The sequence below is a fragment of the Achroia grisella genome, unplaced genomic scaffold (genome assembly GCF_030625045.1).
Source record: "Achroia grisella isolate CSIRO2021 unplaced genomic scaffold, CSIRO_AGI_Agris_v1 utg640, whole genome shotgun sequence".
Classification (NCBI taxonomy): domain Eukaryota; kingdom Metazoa; phylum Arthropoda; class Insecta; order Lepidoptera; family Pyralidae; genus Achroia; species Achroia grisella.
The window spans coordinates 5,692,293-5,714,274 of NW_026712977.1; the positions used below are offsets into that span (position 1 = coordinate 5,692,293).

At 31.5% G+C, this 21,982-nt stretch overlaps 2 protein-coding genes across 2 annotated transcripts; one reads left to right on the forward strand and one right to left on the reverse strand.

Moving 5' to 3' along the window:
* The first annotated feature begins 2,042 nt into the window (after nucleotides 1-2,042).
* On the forward strand, nucleotides 2,043-9,179 carry LOC131849144 (probable 3',5'-cyclic phosphodiesterase pde-5). The gene is made up of 14 exons (XM_059199141.1): nucleotides 2,043-2,130; nucleotides 2,550-2,693; nucleotides 2,847-2,891; nucleotides 3,185-3,312; nucleotides 3,541-3,615; nucleotides 4,005-4,166; nucleotides 4,638-4,811; nucleotides 5,111-5,331; nucleotides 5,797-6,081; nucleotides 6,220-6,784; nucleotides 6,958-7,116; nucleotides 7,250-7,428; nucleotides 8,080-8,272; nucleotides 8,670-9,179. Exons 1-14 carry the CDS (start codon nucleotides 2,043-2,045, stop codon nucleotides 9,126-9,128), a joined length of 2,877 nt encoding a protein of 958 aa, XP_059055124.1. The 3' UTR covers nucleotides 9,129-9,179.
* Nucleotides 9,180-9,574: 395 nt separating this feature from the next.
* Nucleotides 9,575-11,104, reverse strand: LOC131849329 (macrophage migration inhibitory factor homolog). Its single transcript, XM_059199368.1, has 3 exons — nucleotides 10,964-11,104; nucleotides 10,265-10,440; nucleotides 9,575-9,691 (listed from the first exon to the last, which is right to left on the reverse strand). Exons 1-3 carry the CDS (start codon nucleotides 11,069-11,071, stop codon nucleotides 9,625-9,627), a joined length of 351 nt encoding a protein of 116 aa, XP_059055351.1. The 5' UTR covers nucleotides 11,072-11,104; the 3' UTR covers nucleotides 9,575-9,624.
* Nucleotides 11,105-21,982: the final 10,878 nt, after the last annotated feature.

Genomic DNA, 21,982 nt, shown 5'->3' on the forward strand with positions numbered 1-21,982 from the left:
TTCTTAATGTTTGTCATATTAATATAAGTACTAAAACTTTAATATTATTGTAATAGTATTTATAAATTAAAAATACTTCATACTGTACTATACAAGGATTTAAAGCATAAATAGATTTTTGAAATATACTACACACAAACATATATAGTACTGCAGTGTAGTATACCATATATGTTTATACATACATATATGTAGTAGTGTTTGGGAATTTGATTGTTAGTAATGTGGACTAGTGATACCAGTGCTAGCAATGTACCATGTCAAATAGACCTCCACGCGATTTCCCTTGGAAATGATCGTGATAAATTCTTGGTGAATTTGCCATGATGGGTGAATTGATCTGACCACACTTATCTTAACATACTCCAATAGTGCTTCGCCAGCGGAATACGTTAGGCCAGGCTAAAGCACCATTCCATTATCATCCTATAAAAAAAGTAGTGTACGATAATTCAAGATTTTGTTTCACAAAAGTCTATATTTAGCAATCCTTTAAATAAGTATCATATAATATAGAAACAGCAATGAAATGAACGCCAGTGATTCTAATGGATACAAAAATATGTTGTCTTCATTGCCTTAGTACCATTATAGTCGGCTGTCATATTTTTCCCCTGATCTCGATCGGGTGTGATTTTTCATATTGCTCTCCTATATTATATTTTAGTAAATCACAATACCTACTTATATATTTAGGTACGTAGAATAAACATACTCGGTGGGATAGTGGTTTTATCATACAGTATGACTTTTTGTTATTGTTTGTCTGTGTGTCTTTTCTTTTTCTATACTACATACATACTCTTATTGAAACGTCGCGTGATAAGTTTGCAATTAATGACGTCCATATTACTTTATTTGACATAAACAAAGATTTTAGACGATTAAAATGGCTGTACAAAGTGGGTACCTAATGAATTAAAAGGACAGTGGGCAGCGCCAATAAATATTTGTATAGACTAGTGGCTCGATTACATTATGTACTCACCTAATGACCGCATGGCTAACAACAAGTTTTACGATGGTCGTATAAGACAAAAGGAATTTATAAGTTTTCGTTATAACTTAATCGCTTAGAAACTATCAATAAAATAATGCAATATTATTTATTACATTTATTAATTACTCTTGTCATTTTATTAGTTATTCTTTTTACTTCTGTGACCCACCACTTCCTGTGTCACCCTGTATTGGCTATTAACATCACGCTATAACCAATAGGAGCAGAGCTGCAGTAAAAAATGTTGCAAAGACGGCGAAAGTTTGGCGCAGACGAAGTAAGACGGGTCATCTAATAAATAAATAATAATTTATTATGGACAACAGAATACAGATATACGACCAATGAAAACATCAAGACTGTTATCCTGAGTGGGGTAATCAGAGGCGCTGTCAATATAGACGGTTGTGATGTACGCAACACTTGAGATGCCCACGTTATATTTATGTACCTATACATATAGATACGTTACTCGTAATATTTGAATTTAACGTGTCACGGGCGAACCTACTGCCCTTTCTCATATATTAATCCGGGAGACGGCGGTTTGTTGTTTTTACCTGTGTCTTCTTCACCGGAGAGTCAGATAGTTAAATTGACATCCATTTATTTTGGTATTGGCCAGATTTGATATTATTACTATTTGGGTGTATGTCGTGGTAGAAAACCATTACACCACGAACGCTCCTATTATATTTATTGAGACAATAATAATATCATTTAGTTAATACGTGTAATTTGTAATATTTTGTACTACAATATTCTATTAATCCTTTAATGAAAGTTTACATAAAGTGCAATCAGTGCAGCCTTGTTTTTCAAAAGCATACCTTGGATACTAAGTGTAAGTTGGATACTTGAATTTGATAAAGGTTTTGTTTATATGTTAGATAATACAGAGATTTATAGGATGGACGTAGCCATCTAAGAAGTATATATGTATTTCTTATATCGTATCTTAGATGCCCACTGAATACATAAATATTATTTTTTACCTACTTATGAAACATTTAATTTACAGTCTTTACGCAGTACCCGTGACATGCAGTCGACTGGATTTCCCTCGCCAGAATGTCGGTCCCCGAGACTCTTGCCACCAATTCTAAATGAAGCAGCACCTTATTCTTCAGGTTAGAACGTACATTTCATATAGATTAGATTGGATACTACGAAAAACAGCTCTCTTTCAGTATGAAAAGGGCGTTATTTGTCTTTTATTACGTGTGGTAACAGCATGTTAACTCTAATATAGAAACTAAATTTATTAAGTATTAAATAGTATAAACAATTTTGTAAATGAAACATTGAACTAAAATTCCATAAAAATATTAACTCACTCATTTAGCTCATGGTAGTAAAATACATGGTGATTTCCATGACGGAGCCTTGTTTTGGAGATTGACCTGACACAGAACATAGTGAACATATAGTATACAATGTCGATGCAGAACATCTACTCTTCCCTTTATATGGATTTAAAATAATAGTTTGTTAACAGTGTTTATTAATTAATTTTAATGAACTAATTTTTTAATATTTTGCCCTTCAGGTGTTCACTCTCCAATAGATCATTCTCTGAGGCTTTCTTCAAGCAGATTATGGTCTCGGTATCATCGGGGATGTGTCGCCAAAAGTTCTGCTTTTATGGATTGGTCTGCTGTCAAAAGTCAGGAAAAGAAAGGTGCAGCATATTGTGAGTTAAATATCTCAATCTATATTTAAAAAAATGAAGCCCTATATTTGCTTTTGCGAAGCTCAAAATACTCAACTTAACTCGCTTTAGGAAGATACGCATTCAAGACATATTAAGATTATGTCCTAATACCATTTTTATTCCTTATTTTAGATAAGGATAAACTTTCTTTGGGAGCTCGCAAAGATCCATACAAAGGTAAGTACTGACTGCTTGTCTAACAATATAATATAATAATGTAATATACACTAATATTTTTGCTAGTGATATACGGTTTTCCAGTAAACAATGTCTATCGTAGTTTTTATTTAATACTACCGTATTTATGATGTTAAACTATTCTACAAAAATCTACTACGATTGACTTAGATATATATCTCATTATAGATTAATTTGTCTGACGGAAGAGTTTTCTTTTAATATTTTAATCAAATCAGAACAAGTACAGATACCGGTAAACAAATTCATAAATTATTTTGTTATCTGTTTAGACGAAGAAGAGGCCGCAGTTACAAATTATTTGAATCGTAACAAACAGTTTTTGGAAAATTACGTTCTTGAATGTGTTCCTGTTGACGAGATAGAAATTTGGCTCCAGCTAAAGTTAAAATCGTCTGTAGTAAGTATTATATTCTATATATTATTGATGTTAACAAATAAAGTGTTGTGCAGATATGGTCGTCGTTGCTTAGTTATCTTCCGACATATACATCGAATAATAATCGTGGGTTTGAGTGTAAATGATTTAAAGGTCTACTTGTAGCTCTTTAAATTTCTAAAGTGTCTAAGATGTTAGATTAGATAAATGTAATTATATAAACAATTATATCTAAATATTTTATTACAGATTAACACACTAACAAATAGATCAAAATCTAAGCACAAGCATAAATTAACGATCTCGAAGCAGAAAATAATAGCGGTAAGTTATATTATAGTAATTAAATATTTTAAAGTAACTAATTAAGGGAAATGTAGATGAAAAAGATTGGAAATGAGAGATAGAGAAAATTATTTGGTATTATGTGTTACTTATTATGTCTGTGGAAGATAATTTTAACATATTATATATGTAATGATAGATATATAAATAATTTAAATTATACATAGTGTTAAAATAAAACGAACAACTAAATTAATTCCAATTTCACTATCTCACAGTCTAAACTTATTTCAGTTGTATCTTGTCTCCTCTCTTATTTTAATTGAATTTAATATTACCTGCTAATATCAACTGCTTCTACAATTATTGCGAATCAATTACCTTCAAACCTTTGAGATATTTAAAACATTTCAGTATTTTTAATTCAGGAACTGCGGCAAATTCTTCAAATCGATCTTACAGAACAAGATTTAGTGGTAGAATTGGCAAGAAATATTGCTAATGTTGTCTGTGTTGATGCATACCGTATTTACAAACTGTCGTCCGACCATTCAGATGCTGTACAGTACTTTGTGTTTGATCATACCAAAGTAAGTGCAGTTATTTAGACGACTCTTTTTACATCTGCATGTTTTTCTCAAATAAGTTTTAATTTTTGCATTTAAACTTACGATTGCTTAATTATGTATTCTATAAGTAGATTATGTAATATTTCACTAGTTACTAACATGTAAAACTTGTATCATTATGTATACATATCTTCAGATTATATATCAAGACTAGATTTATTGATTTAGAATTTTGGGATGGGTCTACGTATGTTTGGTTTTTGCTTTCTCCTATTACTCGCTTGAATTCTCATAGTTCTGGAAACCTTTATATAGTCATATACATACTTAATTAAAATGAGACAAAAGCCTGTTTCTATCTTAAGTAGTATAATAAAAATCAGTTTACTATTTCACTGCCGATGTATTAAGTGACAAACATACTAACATATTACCAAAAAATTACTTCAGAGGAATTTTAATAATAAATAAATAAATGTGATATAAACGCAGTTCAAAGCAGGCCAGCGGCCCTACTACAGTCTGACACGGGCAGCTATGGATGTATCCTTAATTATGAAGATAGCCAAAACTGGCACAGTCACTCGTCTCTCAGGCCAGAATAAACCGATGGTATGCCTGGACGATCCACACTCTTTTTTCAGAATGTCTAAATTGAAGAACATGGTAAGAAATATTGATACAGAACAATATTTTTTAAACACTGAAGCTTATTTATTTCCTACTGCCAAGCATAGGGTTGTCTTTACATTTTCCTACTATCTTAGGTTATCTTTACATATCCCTATCTAAAGCTCAGTCCGGCTGTGTCTATCCAACAAATACACCTAAATTGTCGATGGACTTAAACTTTAATCGAATATGCATCTATCTATAATTCAGATCCAATCCATGAAATTTCTTGAGTGTAATTTAATGCCATGTTTAAAAATAATTTGGTATTGCCTTTTTAAAATTATTTTTAGAAAGATGCTAATCACGTCATGTATCAACCAATTCTGAAATCCACCGGTGAAATAGGATATCTAATAGAAATGTGGAGATTGAAGGAACAATTTACAGATTTGGAGGAAGAGATCAGTACTTGTTTTTTAATGTGGGGGAGTCTGGCGATGCACTATTGTGGGCTGTACTTGGCGAAGAGGAGGGAGAGGAACATGTCGGATTTCTTATTGGACGTAGTGAGGTAAAAGTATAAGTAAGCCAAAGTTACGGGTCAGAAATATTAATTTGTGCTTGTTTCTATGTGCTAATATATATTATGGCGTTTGTACATTTGATAGTGAAAAAATCAGGTTTTGTTTCAACTGAAATATCTGACTCTCTGGTGATGGAAACAACAATAACAAACATTAATTCATTTTAATTTATCATATTTTATTTTTACTCAGTTTATAAGTAAGAGTTTTCAATCCGAGTATATTGTGCCAATAAATACAAAATTAAAATTTTATTCAATAATATCCACTTCAAATGAGGATTAATAGGAATACAAAGCATATGGGAATAAATTGTGTCCTATTATACAATATCGATATTTTGGGCATACAACAATAAGCTTATTGTTGTATACCCAAAATATTTCCAAATGTATTCATACCCAAAGTATATGCTTATTTTTAAGATAATTTTAATTTATAATCGTTTCCAGAGCTATATTTGAAGAGATGGTATCACTGGATCAGCTAATAAAAAGAATTTTAGAGTTTGCTCAAAAATTGGTAAACGCTGATCGTGCATCTCTGTTTTTGGTGGACTATAGAAACTTTGAACTAGTTTCGACAGTTTTTGATCTGAAATATGAACCCGGTCAGGATAGAGATATGGAGAAGAAGGAAATTAGAATGCCAATCAATAGAGGTATAGCGGGCCATGTAGCGTTGTCAGGAGAAACTATGAACATTCCTAATGCATATTTAGACAATAGATTTAACAGGTATTTATTTATACCAAAGATTACATTTAGCTATGTAGTTAACAATGGACATTATGGAAATCCTTTGTTAGTAAAAATTGACTATATTAACAATTTGACCTAATCAGATTGGAAAAATTAAATCACAATATTTTTCAGAGAAGTTGATGAAGCAACTGGATATAAAACTATAAGTATCCTCTGTATGCCAATCAAAGTGGAAGGTAAAGTGATTGGAGTCGTCCAAATGGTGAATAAAAGAAATGATGATAATTTCGGACATGACGACGAAGTGGCCTTTGAAATTTTCTCCACTTTCTTTGGATTGGCACTTCACCATGCTCGTCTTTATGATAGAATCATGAGGAAAGAACAAAAGTACAGAGTTGCATTAGAAGTCCTGAGTTACCATAATACGTGCAGGGAAAATGAAGTCCAGGCAATGCTTGGCGACAAAGATCATCACCACACAAAATTAAATGATTTTTCTTTAGATCCCTACAAATTCAATGAATTTGAAAAGTGTAAATCTGTTATTACTATGTTCAATGATCTTTTCAACATATCCAAGTTTGATATTGTAACCGTTACAAGGTTTGTCCTAACTGTGAAAAAGAACTATAGGACAGTGCCCTACCATAATTTCGATCATGGTTGGGCTGTAGCACATTCTGTGTATGTCATTTTGAAGAATGATATTAGGAAGCGTTTTGATTATAAAATGGTAAGTGGCTTGCATACTTATTCTCAGCAAAGTAGCAGTTATGTATAAAGTTATCTGAATATGCTGCGGTCTTTTTTCTATCTATTTCCGTAGATTTTTCATTAAGTGATCTGTCAGATCATTATATGTCGTTGCTTGGGCATTAAAAATATCACTATATTTTTTTACTACAGAGATTAGCATTATTCGTCGCATGTCTCTGCCATGATCTGGACCATCGTGGGTACACAAATAAATATATGAGTGAAATCGCTTCACCCTTGGCCGCTGTATACTCAACATCTACTCTGGAACATCATCATTTTAATATTACCGTTAACATTCTTCAGCAGGTAACTATTTTATTAATATAAACTGTACGAAAACAACTAATTTAGAACTATGGCAGTATATATAAAAAAATGTAAAAAGTCTAAATTAATTCTCAAAATTGAACATGGCTTAATTGAAGGTTTGTTCATATAGGAAGGACATAACATATTCTCTCATATCTCGAGTGAGGAGTACAAAGAAATCTTGAGCTATATACGACAAGCGATATTGGCCACTGATCTTGCAGCTTTTTTTCCAAATCTAGAGAAAATGAAGGAGCTCTACAAAGAAAATGCCAGTGTTCATTTCAATTGGAACATACCAAGTCATCGGTAATATTGTCCTTTTAGCTATCAGATATTTCTTATACCTATCTTAATATTTTGGCTTTAATTGACCAACCATTTAAGTATATCACTAAGACTTCATTTAAAACTTACTTTGTTACTGTAACGTAACTGAAAATTATAATTTCCGTATAAGTTAAAGGCAGCATTTGTTTTGCTAAGCGATAATATAAATTACAAAACGCCTGTTGGAATAATAGACACGAAAATAGTGTGCGGATGTTTTGCTGCAGCGAATTATGAGAACGCGTGTTTTTACATATTTCCATTTTAGAGTTATGATTAGGAAATACTTTAAAACAGAATCTAAGCTAATGTTAGCGAATTATGTGAAATTCTTGATAGAAGTAATAGACAGATTCAATAACTTTGGTCTAAATTATCAATTTTATTATATTACAAGTTCTTTTAGAGCTTATTCACCTGATTAGATATGATAAATACATTTTGGTTTTTAGTTATATTTTACTTAAATCCATTTATTTATTTTTAAAGTCGTATTTCTTTACAAAGATTGTGTGGAAGAGAATTATAATTAAAAGGTTTCTATTATGCATTATTATTTCGGCAGCTGTCTCCGCATGAGGTAGAGGTACCTTGTCGTAATAGTTAAATTTCAAATACTTTTAATTCCAGAGATCTAGCCTTGGCTATATCGATGACAGCATCAGATTTATCAGCATCAGCTAAACCTTGGGAAGTTCAAATCAAGACTGTAAAGGTTATTTTTGAGGAGTTCTATGACCAAGGTGACAAGGAGTTAGCAGCAGGAAGAGTACCCATTGCAATGATGGATAGGAACAAACCTGAAGAGCAGCCAGCAAGTCAGGTAAATTTAAAAACTATTACTTTTCCGATATGCGAAGCTCGTTTTCGCGTCTCGACATCTAATACTATACTTATTTAAGAATATTTTTTTAAATAATATATTTATTCAATTCCTTTATTTTATTTAAGGTCTTCTCTTATTCTCTTCATAATTACCAATTGAAAAAACGAACGACTTTTTTTTTCAATTGGTAATTATATATATATATAAATATTTATATATATATATATAATTACCAAATGTAAAAGTATAAAGTCGCCAGTGAAATTGCCCCATTGTTACAAGATAAATGTGAAAAACATATAATACACACAGTCTACATTCACTCGCTTAGTTTTAGATAGAAATTAAGGATTATTTCTGTTTACGCCGATAACATGATTTTTTATATTTTCAGGTTGGTTTTCTAAGCCAAATTTGTATTCCATGTTACACAATTCTGTATAAAATATTACCGAATACGAAACCAATGTACTTAATGGCTATGAAGAACTTAATCAGATGGAAAGGACGAGCTGAAAAAGTTACAAGAAAATTAGAAAATAGAGAAAATAAAAAAAAGGATATGTCTATAGAAGACTCACATTCAGAAGACGACGTAGAATCAATATTCGATGAACATTTAAAAAAAGATGCAGTAACTTTGTCAGATAATATGAAAGAAGATGCTGAAGAAAACGATAATAGTGTATTAGAGGTTAACTGTAAAGCAGAAGACACGTGGCAAGCTAATCCTACTACTTGGGATGAAGAAGATAGTGCAATAGATGAAAATAGAATAAGCAAAGGTATTTGGAAATATATAGCGGAAACCACAGATGAAGAAAGTGTGGTAGTGAAAAGACAACATCCCTAAATAGGTTTACAGTATGAAAAATGTAATTAAGTTGATAGATAAAATATTATATTGCACATAACTTCGCTGAAATTCTGAGTTTCAGTCAAATTTCTTTCACAACATTGATAAATTGATTACATATTTTAATATGTAAACAATTTATTTGGATCTTTAACAATTTATTTAAGTCTAAATTTTATATATACTACAGATCACGTAGGCATATATAAAGTGCAAAATAAAACATTGAAATTGAGAAAAATTACATGTGTTAATATTTATTATAAAATAGGTTTTGCTTCTAGAGACATAACTCTAATTTTTGAGGTAATCTCTATATCTAGAGATTATGATGGTTAAACTGGCTTTCTGGACTATATAAAGTTTTCTAAAATTCCCGATAGTTTCAAAGTAAATTTGACTTCTTTTGTTTTTACTAATAAGTGAAAAATAAATTATAAGAGTATATTCTTGTTAGAGTGTAATAAATAATATCGATTCATAAATATATATATTATTCTATAGTAACGCCACCTTTGCCAATATTGTAACCTTTTATATCATAAAAGGATAAGAAAAATCTGGAAAAGAAAACAGAAATTTTAAATTACATACTTTTATAGTTAATAACAATAATAATAAAATAATGTGAACTTACTCACATATATTCTAATTTTGGTAAGATAAAATTTATGTATATAATTCATTAGATTTAATTTTACCAGAAGTAAATTTTGTATATGTATATATATTGTACGTTGGACTTTATTTCCGCATTTAACCTTTGGTTCAGCCCGTTATGCGTGTAGAGCCTAGAGTAGACAGCTAAGCTCCACCAGAAAGAGAAGCCTCTTGGTTTTTTCACAGGCTTCACGAAGCGATTTCATCGTGGATTTGTGTACGTTGTGTGGATACTCCAAGCATTCTAGAACTTGTGAATGATGGAAGGAGAGATATTGCAGTTAAATAACAGAGGTATAACCTCTTTGTTCTCTGCAATGGTCACGTATTTATGCCAGGAATCGCTAAATAATGACGTGTCTCTGATGTGGTATTATTATATATGATGTAAGGAAAAAATATCATCAGGTGAGCTGAAGTCACATAAAAAAAAATTTGATAGCTCTGAGCGTTTATAAAGAAAACTAACGTACCTATTGGGTGAAATTCCCAACTCCTTTTCAATAAATTCCGACACCTCCTTTATGATGACTTTGTTTTCTATTGGTCCAAGATGCCCGATTGATTCCAAGGTGGCCACTGCACCGGGAGATGTAGACTCGCCCCCGAACGATACCTGACAGTCTCCTGATATGATGCATAGGAATTTCTGCAAATGTTTTATTATTTATGTACAAAATTATTATTATTATTTATAGTAATTTATTTTTCAAATAGTATTTAGTAGTTTTTAAACTAAGAAATTTATTACAAGCGGCCGAATCAAACACTTCTTCATTTTTCAAATTCAAAATATTTATATATTCAAAATACTCCTTTTCGCTTCATCATAGTCAGAAAAACATCCTCTATTTCTTCACTTCCATATTGTCATAAGATTGTATAAACACTGATAGTCTTTTTTGTAGCCTATCCAACGACGACCATTGGGCCTTTATTCTTCTTATATTACTTCAATTTATAATATTATGTTTACGTTTTAATTAAATTATTTTTATTTATTTTTTCAGCCCCATGTATTCATACTGACTAACATAAACACTTTTTAAGGTAAATACTTACACTATATACATAGAATGTTACGTATTTATAACCATTTTAGTTTATGTAATAGTACGCAATTAATAATACGCAATTAGTAAATATAAAGAATTGTTATTAAAATTACTCACATCGACAGGCTTTTTCACGACTCTTGACAATAATGGTAGGATTTTGTCGACAAAATCTGCCGGAATCTTGCTTTTTGGTAGATTCGTTAAAATCTTAAGACACGGCATTGTGTATTCGGTGCAAACTGAGATATGAATGCGTTTGAGCAGTCACAATTATGATACAATATATTGATAACTACAATCAAATTGTCAAGTGTTTAACGCGGGTTATCGTATTGGAAAATGTTCAATGTGAAATAATAAAAATAAAACATTAAGAAGTAATAGTTAATATAGATAACAGTGGAGTTATAACTTGGCGTTATTCGGCGACTATTATATATAACGTCATTATTATGTGTATATAGGGAATAGGATTGTTAATATAATATTCAACTTACACGTATCTTACTAATATTATAAACTCGAAACTTTGTGAGTATGGATGGATAGATCGATTGATGGATGTTTCTTACTCTTTCATGCTTCAACTACTGAACAGATTTTGATCAAACTTTACAATAAAAATCTGACACAGTGTCGGAATAACACATAAGCTATAATTTTCATGCGAGTGAAACTGCGAGAAAAGCTAATCCTGTCTATGAAAGCAAGGAAGCAGCGAGGGGTATAATAAGTAATGAGCACTAATGGCCCCCTTGCTAACAATGTACCATGTTAGGTCTAACTTCCCAGGGTTTCCCCTGGAAGCTATTATGGTCAATTCCTGGTGATTTCGCTACGAGAGGCTGCTACACTCCATGTTCACCCCATCATCATGCAATAGTGCAAAATAATTCAAATAATAAGTGCAAAATAGTTCCGTTAACACCCATTTAAAAAATAAAGAAGCCGATCCGTCCTGAATTCAAGCGTTTTTACGATGCAACATCATTTTTCTCCAGTTAAGGCGTATGGTTGAATGACGTCCTCGTTGTGTAAATAAATGTCAATCGTGACCTTATATTCAATGATGCGTACGTATTTACCATCCATCATAATCGACAACCGAATCTATAGATAAACAACTGATAAAACTTTACACGTTACATAACCGATGTTAAGACACTCATTTTCTCTACTCTCATCGATATGAATAAGAATAGTACCCATTTGTATCGAAGCATGTATATGTTAAATTGATTGAAGATGGCAATATTTATAATGACCAGGCACTATAAATAGTGACAAATTATGCGGCATTGCGGCAGGTCAGGAAACTTTTAATAATTATTCAAATATTATTAGTGGCAATATTAAGTATCATAAACATTGCTAAAAGGCTTTTGAGAAATTTCCTAATTACATTACATTATTACTTTACATTTGATGTTAAACATCCTGGGTCTTCGATAGTTTAACAAAATAACTCCGTACTCCAGAAAACAACCAAGTTCTGTATCAATATAAAAAATATTAATTGTAACTGAAATGTATATTAAAACTTATTAAGTGGTAATTTGACATTATTAGAGGCGAATTATTCGATAAAACTAATTTATTGTTTAAGTTTCCTGAACATTTTGTTTCCTTTAAGGATATTTTTGAAATTGTATGGATCAATTTCTTATTGCACTTTCATATATATTTAATATATATGAAATATTTTGTTGTAGGCAATGTGAATAATGGCGTATTAATCACTTTGTATGTGACATAAACATCGATTTCTACATACATTGACCGTTTCAGCGCTCGATTCTTAGATTTATTAAAGCATTATTTCTCAGTTTGGTGAAGTTATGTAATTGAATATTTAAATATGGAATTCAATAGAAGCGTTTGTATTACAATGAATAATTTGTTTGCTGACATGGATATGGTATTTGATGAGCATAGTTGATATACCTGAGTGATATTAGTCGGTGACTTTACATAAACCTGTATAAAAACCGTGATAGGTGAAGGTTCAAAATAGTATAAAAAATAATTTTATATTATTTTGAACCTTCGATATATAATTATTAAAGATGTCCCATATATTACACGGAATTAACACATTAGTATGCCCTAACATAATCAAGTACAAATATAAAAGAATAATCGTCGATTTTATAGAATAATTAAATATATCAAATTAATTAAATTTATCTTCAAATTATGTGCCTAAATGGATGCATTGTAGCATCACCTATTTTTTAATAACAAATTATAGAATGGCATATCTCATCTTCGCCTTCCATGGCACTCAACACATAATAAAATTATCGTTTGTTGATCGGCCGTCCACTTTTATGGCATCATCAATAGACGATGTTGGTTATGCCATAATAGTAGAGCCTAAAATTCCACGGCTTTATGTTGAACTAAAAATAGTACTACTTAATACATAATATTGGGAAGTGAGGAGGGAAGGTGATTGTTCTTTTTAATTATTAATTAAATATTTCAGGTAAATTTATATATAACATTTTCTTTTGTCAGCCATGACAGCGCTATTACAACATTCTCTAGGGACAGTAGTCATCCTTAATAAAGATGGACAGCTTATTATTGAGAACCCACAGAAGTATTCAAACTTGCATTAGAACTCGACTACAGATGCATCACCCTCAATATATGGTTACTTTTAGTCCTGAAGTAGACAAAGAACTATTCGTTGGTGGTTTGAAACAAATTGTATACGATCATGATTATGTATCTTTCATGTATATACGGTGTTCAGTTATATTTTTTAATATGTATAGTACTACTATCTGTGCACGATATAGAAATTGACCTTCAAATATAGACATACTTATATGTAACACTTTTAGTAGTCTAGTCTTGTTCCTCACGTTATTCCGCAACTATTTATCGATTGAAGGTTAGAGGGTTGTCACCCATAAAAAAACAGTACCCCATATATATAATAGTAAATATGTCAATAGTTTCGCTTAAAATTATATTTTATTGAGGTATCTATAACAAGGAAAAGTATTATATAAATTGAGATGAACATATCTAAGAATACAAAGTATTATATTATAAGTAATGCAAATATGTAGATTCTGTGTTAGTAACGGAAATTTTAATTGGTCTCTCAGTGTGTTTCCCAAAATTTACATAATTAATTAAAAAAATATATAATCAGAAGGGAAAGGTAATAAAGTCGACCTTAAACAGTAACAACTATACTCGTTACAGATATGGATTGAATGATAATATATATTGTTTGTTTATCTTTTAATGTCTTAAAGGTTCAATCATCCTCATGAGTTTTTATGAAGACATGATCCGATTTTTATCACTTGGAAATTATACGCTACAAATACGCGGATGAGATTGCGGCCAATAGCCAGTATGTAGTAGCTCGTGGAATTCCATTGCGTTGGTGACGTAAACGCCATTGCCTGACCATTTCATCACAGCTGATGGGGACCTTGATGAGGGAAACGAAGAAAACACCAGTGGACGTGTACGTACGTACATACGTACACCGTACGTGTTGTGGGTCAGATATAAACATGTGGTAATAATAATTAGTCAATTTGTAAGCTATATAGAGATATATAGGGTATTATTTTGTATCACAACCATCGCATTACCCATAAAAAGAGCAAATTAGTAGAGAAGGTTAAGTTTCATAACTTTTTTGTATAATCAAGAAGATGGTAAATGCTTGAAGTGATGGTAGGTGTTTGTTGCTCGCTTATATGTGTATATATCAAACATGGTAATACTAAGCGATGAAATTAAACTATTAAATGCTTAAAACACCAGGGGGTGTTAAAACACCAGCAGTGTAAGTGTCATTAGAAATCCCCGATGCTGTTTTATTTTTTTAAATAGTATCTGACTTTTGTTATTTTGTGATTTAGCTTGAACATACATAATCTAAATTTGATTTAACGGCTTAAGTAGTCTAACAATTTATCATATCGCCTCATTTTCGATGTTCGCGGATCCGATTATCTCACGATATGTGTATATAGATACACTGTTCGTATTAGCTAGGATTTCTTTATTAGTATACACTATGCGTGTATTTGCATAAGAGTTTTTAAGTATTACTTAATAGTAATTATTACAATTATTATTTTATTAGTTCCCTATATCAATTTCTATTAGTGGTCTAATGCAACTAATAGAAATTACTCCAGGTACTAGATGGCGCTGTGTGAATTGTCAAGAGTTATTTATTTACGATCTTCTTTTATAGCCATTATTGTGTTTTATATTTATATTATATGAGTGTTATATTTTAATATTCTATCGTGAATTTAAGTGAGAATGTATAAGTTTTCTCCTCAATATTAAATACGGATACTGAGATGTTAAAAACTAATCATGAATCTAAATTCTCCATTTGAAAAGATGTTGTGGAAATTTAAGGTATGTTTTTACGAGAAACTCCAATGACGTTTTCATTGGAATTTCTCGTAAAAACTTACCTTAAATTGATAGCTTCACATTGGCTACTTGTAAATATTGTAACAGATAACAAAACATGTGTACCTGTGAACTTGCGAGAACCAGTTAGTAAATAAAAATCGACAGACTGTACTCAGTCGTCTACGTGGGTATCCCTCACCTTGTTTTTCCCGCCTACCAGAAGTTTGTTTTGTAAGCCGTTTTCCAGTTTAAACGGTGAAATAAAAGAGTAGTAGGCCTATGCAATGTGTGTTGCGAGCGTTTTAGAAAAAAATAATAATTCGGTAGCCAAATAATATCAGCCGTCGAGTAGGTATCCTAAAATGCCACAATACTAGATTCTTTTTATTTTACAGGCCACTGCTAATGTAATCTATAAAAAAACAGATTCCATACTTCTATATTCATTTTGTAAATATTGAAATGTGTCCGACAGTTTATATATACTTTCCATGAATAAATAGCGATCTGAATGAAGTAGGACATGGAGTTAGTTTATGTGTCGAAGAGACTATTTTTATTAAAACAAAGGAATAGACTTTTCCAATGACGATGACCGATGGTATAATATAAATATTTATATTTGATGTAGAGTAGTTAGAATGTACGTGAATAGACAAAATTAAGAAAATATTAATATTATTTTATTAGTGTAGATCTTCTTCATTGTCTTCACACCCACGCAGCCCCAGCGTACCCCCGATGCTCCCAAATCAGTCAATAATGGCAGGCCTATTACCGCATCGAGGCGCGATATACCGGTTATTGTAACCGGTTCGATTGCGATAACGACACTAGCACTTGCCCGGATAACGATATTGCTTTAAGTAATATTCTTAATTGGACACATATGTACATACATGATCTTTGACACTTTTATGGTGAAAACATAATTTGCTTATATATTTTTCAACATTATGCAGCATACACAATTTGGGGTTTACCACTCTTCATTAACATATTGAAAATATCAAATCAAATCACAATATCTGTATTTATGTATGAGAAGAACTGACAAGAAACTCTGCTCTTACGCTTTTCATCTCCCTACACGCTCGTAATCCGATTTATACAAGTACAAAGTCTGTATTTACATGTATTTGATTATATGAATTAGAAGTGACTGAGTGTGAGTAAGTTTAGAAGTAAATATATATATATTTCTGAACAAAACTTTTGTTTTCATCACATTGTAAAACCATGAACCAGGAAAAAGTAAACGTCAAAACGTTTTAAATAATGTTAATGATAATCGACATTGTATTCTGTATGTCCAGGAACAAAATATTTGTATTGTATACCCATATTTTCATAATCTAGTCAATAATCAGATACAAAAAAATGATAAGCATTACACAATGGCGTAATTGGCTAAAATACATTACAAAGTGATGACTTCTTGTGCCGCCATTGTCCAGGAATAATTCGAATAACTCCAATTACTGACGCTTTCTGCAGATCTCTAAAGACGATTCTATTCTCAGCATTGTGTGACAATCCCAATGTAAGTTCAAGTACGTACTGTTCTCATGGACCGCACTTAGACTAGACGAGACACAAACAGACAGATGCGCCAAACTAGGCACTCAAATTGTTTCTGTGTATTGCGTGTGTTGCTTGGAGTATTATTTGAATGTGCTCTAAATGTCTACTCTATAATGTATCAATAGAAAATTATCACAACGCCAACAGTTACAAGAATCTATATTGGATCTACATGAATAAAGATATTTTGATTTGATTTGACATGGTTATTTATTTTTACAGTATATATTTGAATCAAAGTTTAAATAAATTTGGATGCACAATCAATTTATTGTTACAAACACACAGAATTGCATATTTGATATCTATTGCAGATTTTGGATTTGGAACCAAATCCGAAATACGAATGATTGAATGATACTAATCAAAACTGACATGTGAAGTCTTAATCCTATGGTAATGTGTCCGTTTTGTTCTGTACTTAATCTATGACAGAAATAACATAATTGTGGGAATGTAGAAGTAGGAAGTCGATGCGCAGATGATAGTGGTGTGATGGATAACTTGACCGGCTTGCGCTTCCCGGGTTACAAAGATGCGCGGGTAATAACATAAAGAGTTAACTTCTTGGTCTGCAATCAGATATATTGTATAACTAGTTGTGCCCGCGACTTTGTATGCATTTACATTATTACATTATTTTGTAGACGACATGTTTTGTTGACAATCAAACAATATCAATAAACTAAATATTTATACGACTCAATCTACTACGTTATTAATAATCTGCTTCGTGGGAGATTACATTTGTAAACTCCATTGAAGAACAAAAATAAGTCAAGTACTTATGCAACGCCAACTATTAATATATTAATAAGATAATTAACATATAGGTAATATTAGTTAATCCTCTAGGGGAGTATTTTTCAAAAATTTCTTTAACCTCTATCTTGACAACAATACATTGTGTGAAAATTAGTTTTGTTGACTTTATTTGAAACAATAACAGACATACAGGAAGTTTTCGCATCGTAACGATTTTATGATTTTACTGTACAGAATAAGTAAAGACAAATGCAGAAGCTTATGATATGGATAGTTGGATGTTTGGTACTCCTTCACGCAAGTGAAACCGCAGGCATAGTATAAAGTAGTGGTAGATATCTTTCCACTTTGTGATGTGCACGTTGTCTTAGTTTACTTAAGTCTATTATTGGTATTTCCCAAATTCCAATCTTTTTAGGTGAAAAAAGTTAATAACAAAGAGAATTTATTCAGGTTTCATTTTTTCATATCAGACTTGTGTAAAAGGATTAGGACAAACTCAGATAAATTAGCCGATTGTAATAATTTAAAAAGGAACTGACCGCTAATATCTATGAAAAACCGCGCGACCTATGTCTTTATAGCGTGTATTAGTAATTGGTTCTTATTCATTATATTTTTTTCTGTTGAACTTGTTCATTAGGTTTGATAAATAAAAAAAAATCACGGACAAAGGCGACTATTACTGGGGCAAAAAATAACAACATCAACAAGTCCTGGTAAGCGATCACCGTCGTTTATATACGTGAACATCATTACGGGCATCACGCTATCTTGTTAAGCCAGCGATTGATTCAAGCGTTGCTTTTCCGGAACACATGTTGTGTCTCTTATACAATAATTTCACTGTTTACCGAAACTATCTTATCTGTGCCAAAACACAAGCATCTGCTTGGGTGAAACAGGTAAGGATAAGGTACTCACGAAGATTTTACAAAGTTTGTTGACAGTAATACAAAATATAGAAAAGTAGTATCTCCCAGGATTCTATAGGTTGAAATCAAATGAATTTGTTTGTGTTACCTTTAACAGCTCAACCACCCGTCATGAACTTTGACATATGTACGTATGGGACTGAGAAGGGCAAAAGTTATGTTTCATCCCAGTCAATCAATATTATGTAATGCCGACTAAGCAGCGGGCTGAAACTAGTATTTTATATAATACAAAATCTTGTTTTCAAAATCGACTAATGACATCTTATAGGTTGTTGGCACACAACTATTTGCGTCTGGGTGGCACCTATGTAATGCACCGTAGGTTTTATGATCAGTCGCGGATTCAATTGCATAAAACGCAAATGATCTGACGAAATATTCAAGTATGGATACAAGACTTGCATAATTGTAATAACGTATTGATCATATAGTTAAGTATGATGATTAGTTATTTACATCCCACCGAAATTACAGTTGGGATGTCGAACATAATAATCAAACACAGTTTTCACAAAGGCCTTCATCCTCATCCTAGATCTCCACTAGTGTCCAGCCAGCGTAAACCACAGCACAGAGCAGGAAGGTTCCAAACATACTCTCATATCCTAAAAAAAGAATAATTAAATTTGAAATCCATAAATAACATTGCACTAAATTAGCATCCAGTTCATAAAGGGCATCTAATACCGATTAATTTTATCAATTTAATTTAACAGTACATAAATATTTTCCTTCCTATGGGAATATATTTTTTAGAAAAGAACCGTGTGCTCTGTTTTTTATACCATCAAACAATCTCTAATTTCAAAGCAGATTAGAATTTTGATAACTTATTTTAATGTATAAATATATCATCGAGCTTCGACGAATAGAAGTGGAGCTGCAATGAAAAATGTAGCAATAACAATGGTAATGTGACGCAGGCGAAATTACGCGGGTCAGATAGTAAGTTATAAAAGTAATCCGGTAGATAGAATGTATACATTTAGTAAATGTCATACTACATAAAATAAAAATACGCATGGTCGCCCAGGTCGCATACATATTAAACGAGTAATTTAACATTACCTCCATCATTATTCATACTGTATGGTCTTATAACAAATGTTCATAATGTTGCATAACGCGCTTTCTTCTCAAATGTCTTGGGTTCGATGCCCTTACGTATTGAGGTGATCTCCCTGTGCTATGGCAGATAATTAACCTTTGCTTCACGAATATGAAGATTGTGTAAGATCTTTATTTAAGGTTGTATACAGTCTTTATTTGAGCACATTTATTTTTAGATTAAGAAAGGATTAGCAATTACGGATTTTCAACATGTTAAAATCTTCTTAATTCATGTATTTTTAGAGAAACCCGCGTGATGTATTTTTATGTAAATGAAAAATAAATTCAGGGCCTGATTGTGAGTGGTCACCATCACCTATACACATGAACGGCACACCACCGTATCCCGTTATCATACGACGCTCTTGATACCATGCGCTACCATTCTGGAGGTCTACAAAAGCGGTAACCACGCGCAAACCTACCACTGAAAGTAATTAGATTTAAAATCAAATTCTGACTAGTTATTTTGGTATTGTAATGTGAATTATTGACGACAAGTTGAACAAGATGGTTTAGCGGTTAGGATGGTCACTAATATAACTTATGTTATATAGTTGTCGGTAGCTATTAACATTTGTTGAAGTATTTACAAGTAATACAATATAAGCATGGAATTCGGCCCCGAATGACAAGGCAATTATTATTTTTGTTCGCATCGTAAGCAGATCGCGTGTTTGGGAACGAGTTTATCAGTTAGTTAACGAAGGATAATGATTAATCTAATTACGTAGACAATCTAGATATAACAAAAAATATTTAAAGGTTGATCTCCTTAACACAAAATTATATTAACATAATTAATCTTTAACGCCTACTTTTAGTAGTTAATTATGACAAAATAAGAGAAATTAACTACCCAATTAAAATGGTAATAGAATTAATTCCTGTTATAAATGAAAACTAAAGATTATTAAAAAGTTATTTACTTTTTTATCGCTAGCAAGTATAATTCGTGTAGCGAATACTTCTTTTTGTAAACAATTCACTGTTTGTAAACAATTGGACATGGATTACGGCTATATAGTAATATTTTTCCATGAGTTTAAGTAAGCATGCGTGAAGTACGACTATTACCTGCTATTACGGTAAGCTGGTAGTGGTTTTAGACATAACACTTGCGGTTACTGGCGGTGAGTTGTGGTTCTTTTGTTATGTAATTGTGACACAAATAGTTCACACTGGTTACTAACCTTTTGTTTTGTTGGAAAACAGAGTATTTGCTGTATTTTTATATGCCCTCTACGCATCGTCAATGCATCCGAATATACGCATATTTGTGCTATAGAATAATCAAACACTCTTATTCTCAAAGTATGATTAGATGATTTTAATTTTTACAGTGTTATAGTGTAATAAATAATACTAATAATAACAATTATCTTTATTTCTCTTAAATAGTATATATTATATATATAAATATGTATATATATATATATAAATAACTCAGAGGGGGTAGTGTATCCACCCTATTTGTATTTTTCTCAAATCAAGAACGACGATAAGGTTTGAGTTAAAAGTAGGTACACATAAATAATGACAATAACAAAATTACAAACTAAACATTATATATGTAACATAAAAATTCTGTAGTAACGAAACATATAGTGAATAATAATAACAGCAATTCTTACCGAGTTATCTTCCTCAACTAAACAGAGTTAATTAATTCATTGGGTTCATAGCAAAGAAGTAACAAGTCTAAAGTGACATATAAAAAACAGATATAAAAAATACAAAGTTTATAAAAATAATGGTGGACAAGCTACTAGTAACATGCTGTAAATAATTTTTATTATTGTCAATTTTATGGTCTCAGAAGGTTTGTTGCCGGGGAAAGGGGTTCGAGAGTTAACACAACTGCAGCCTCCTAGGGGGAGGACAAGACACTATTTATGTCAGAGTACCACACAATGAATATCAATACATTATTGTTATTATGAATGATGTTATACACATAATCTAGGTACATAAGTAGACATAAAAACACACAGATCAGTACAAACAATGATACTCATGAATACAAATATTAATATCGTGAGAAAATTTAATTAGCGCCAGTCGAAAGTAAACTTAACACGATGCCTCGACTTTCAATCTCGTTAAGAAAATAGTACGGAGGAAAATTATAAAACATATCAATGAATGTAGGTAATAGGTTTGTTGCTAAAAACAGTAAGTAATTTCAAGAGACATTTGTCATTTTTATGAACTAAGGTTTAAATCAGCGTTTAATTGTGGAGCGCAAACAAGCAGCAGGATTATATAATGTTGAAACTGACATTATGTCTATAAAGGCCAGTTTCAAACGATACCTTTATTGTGA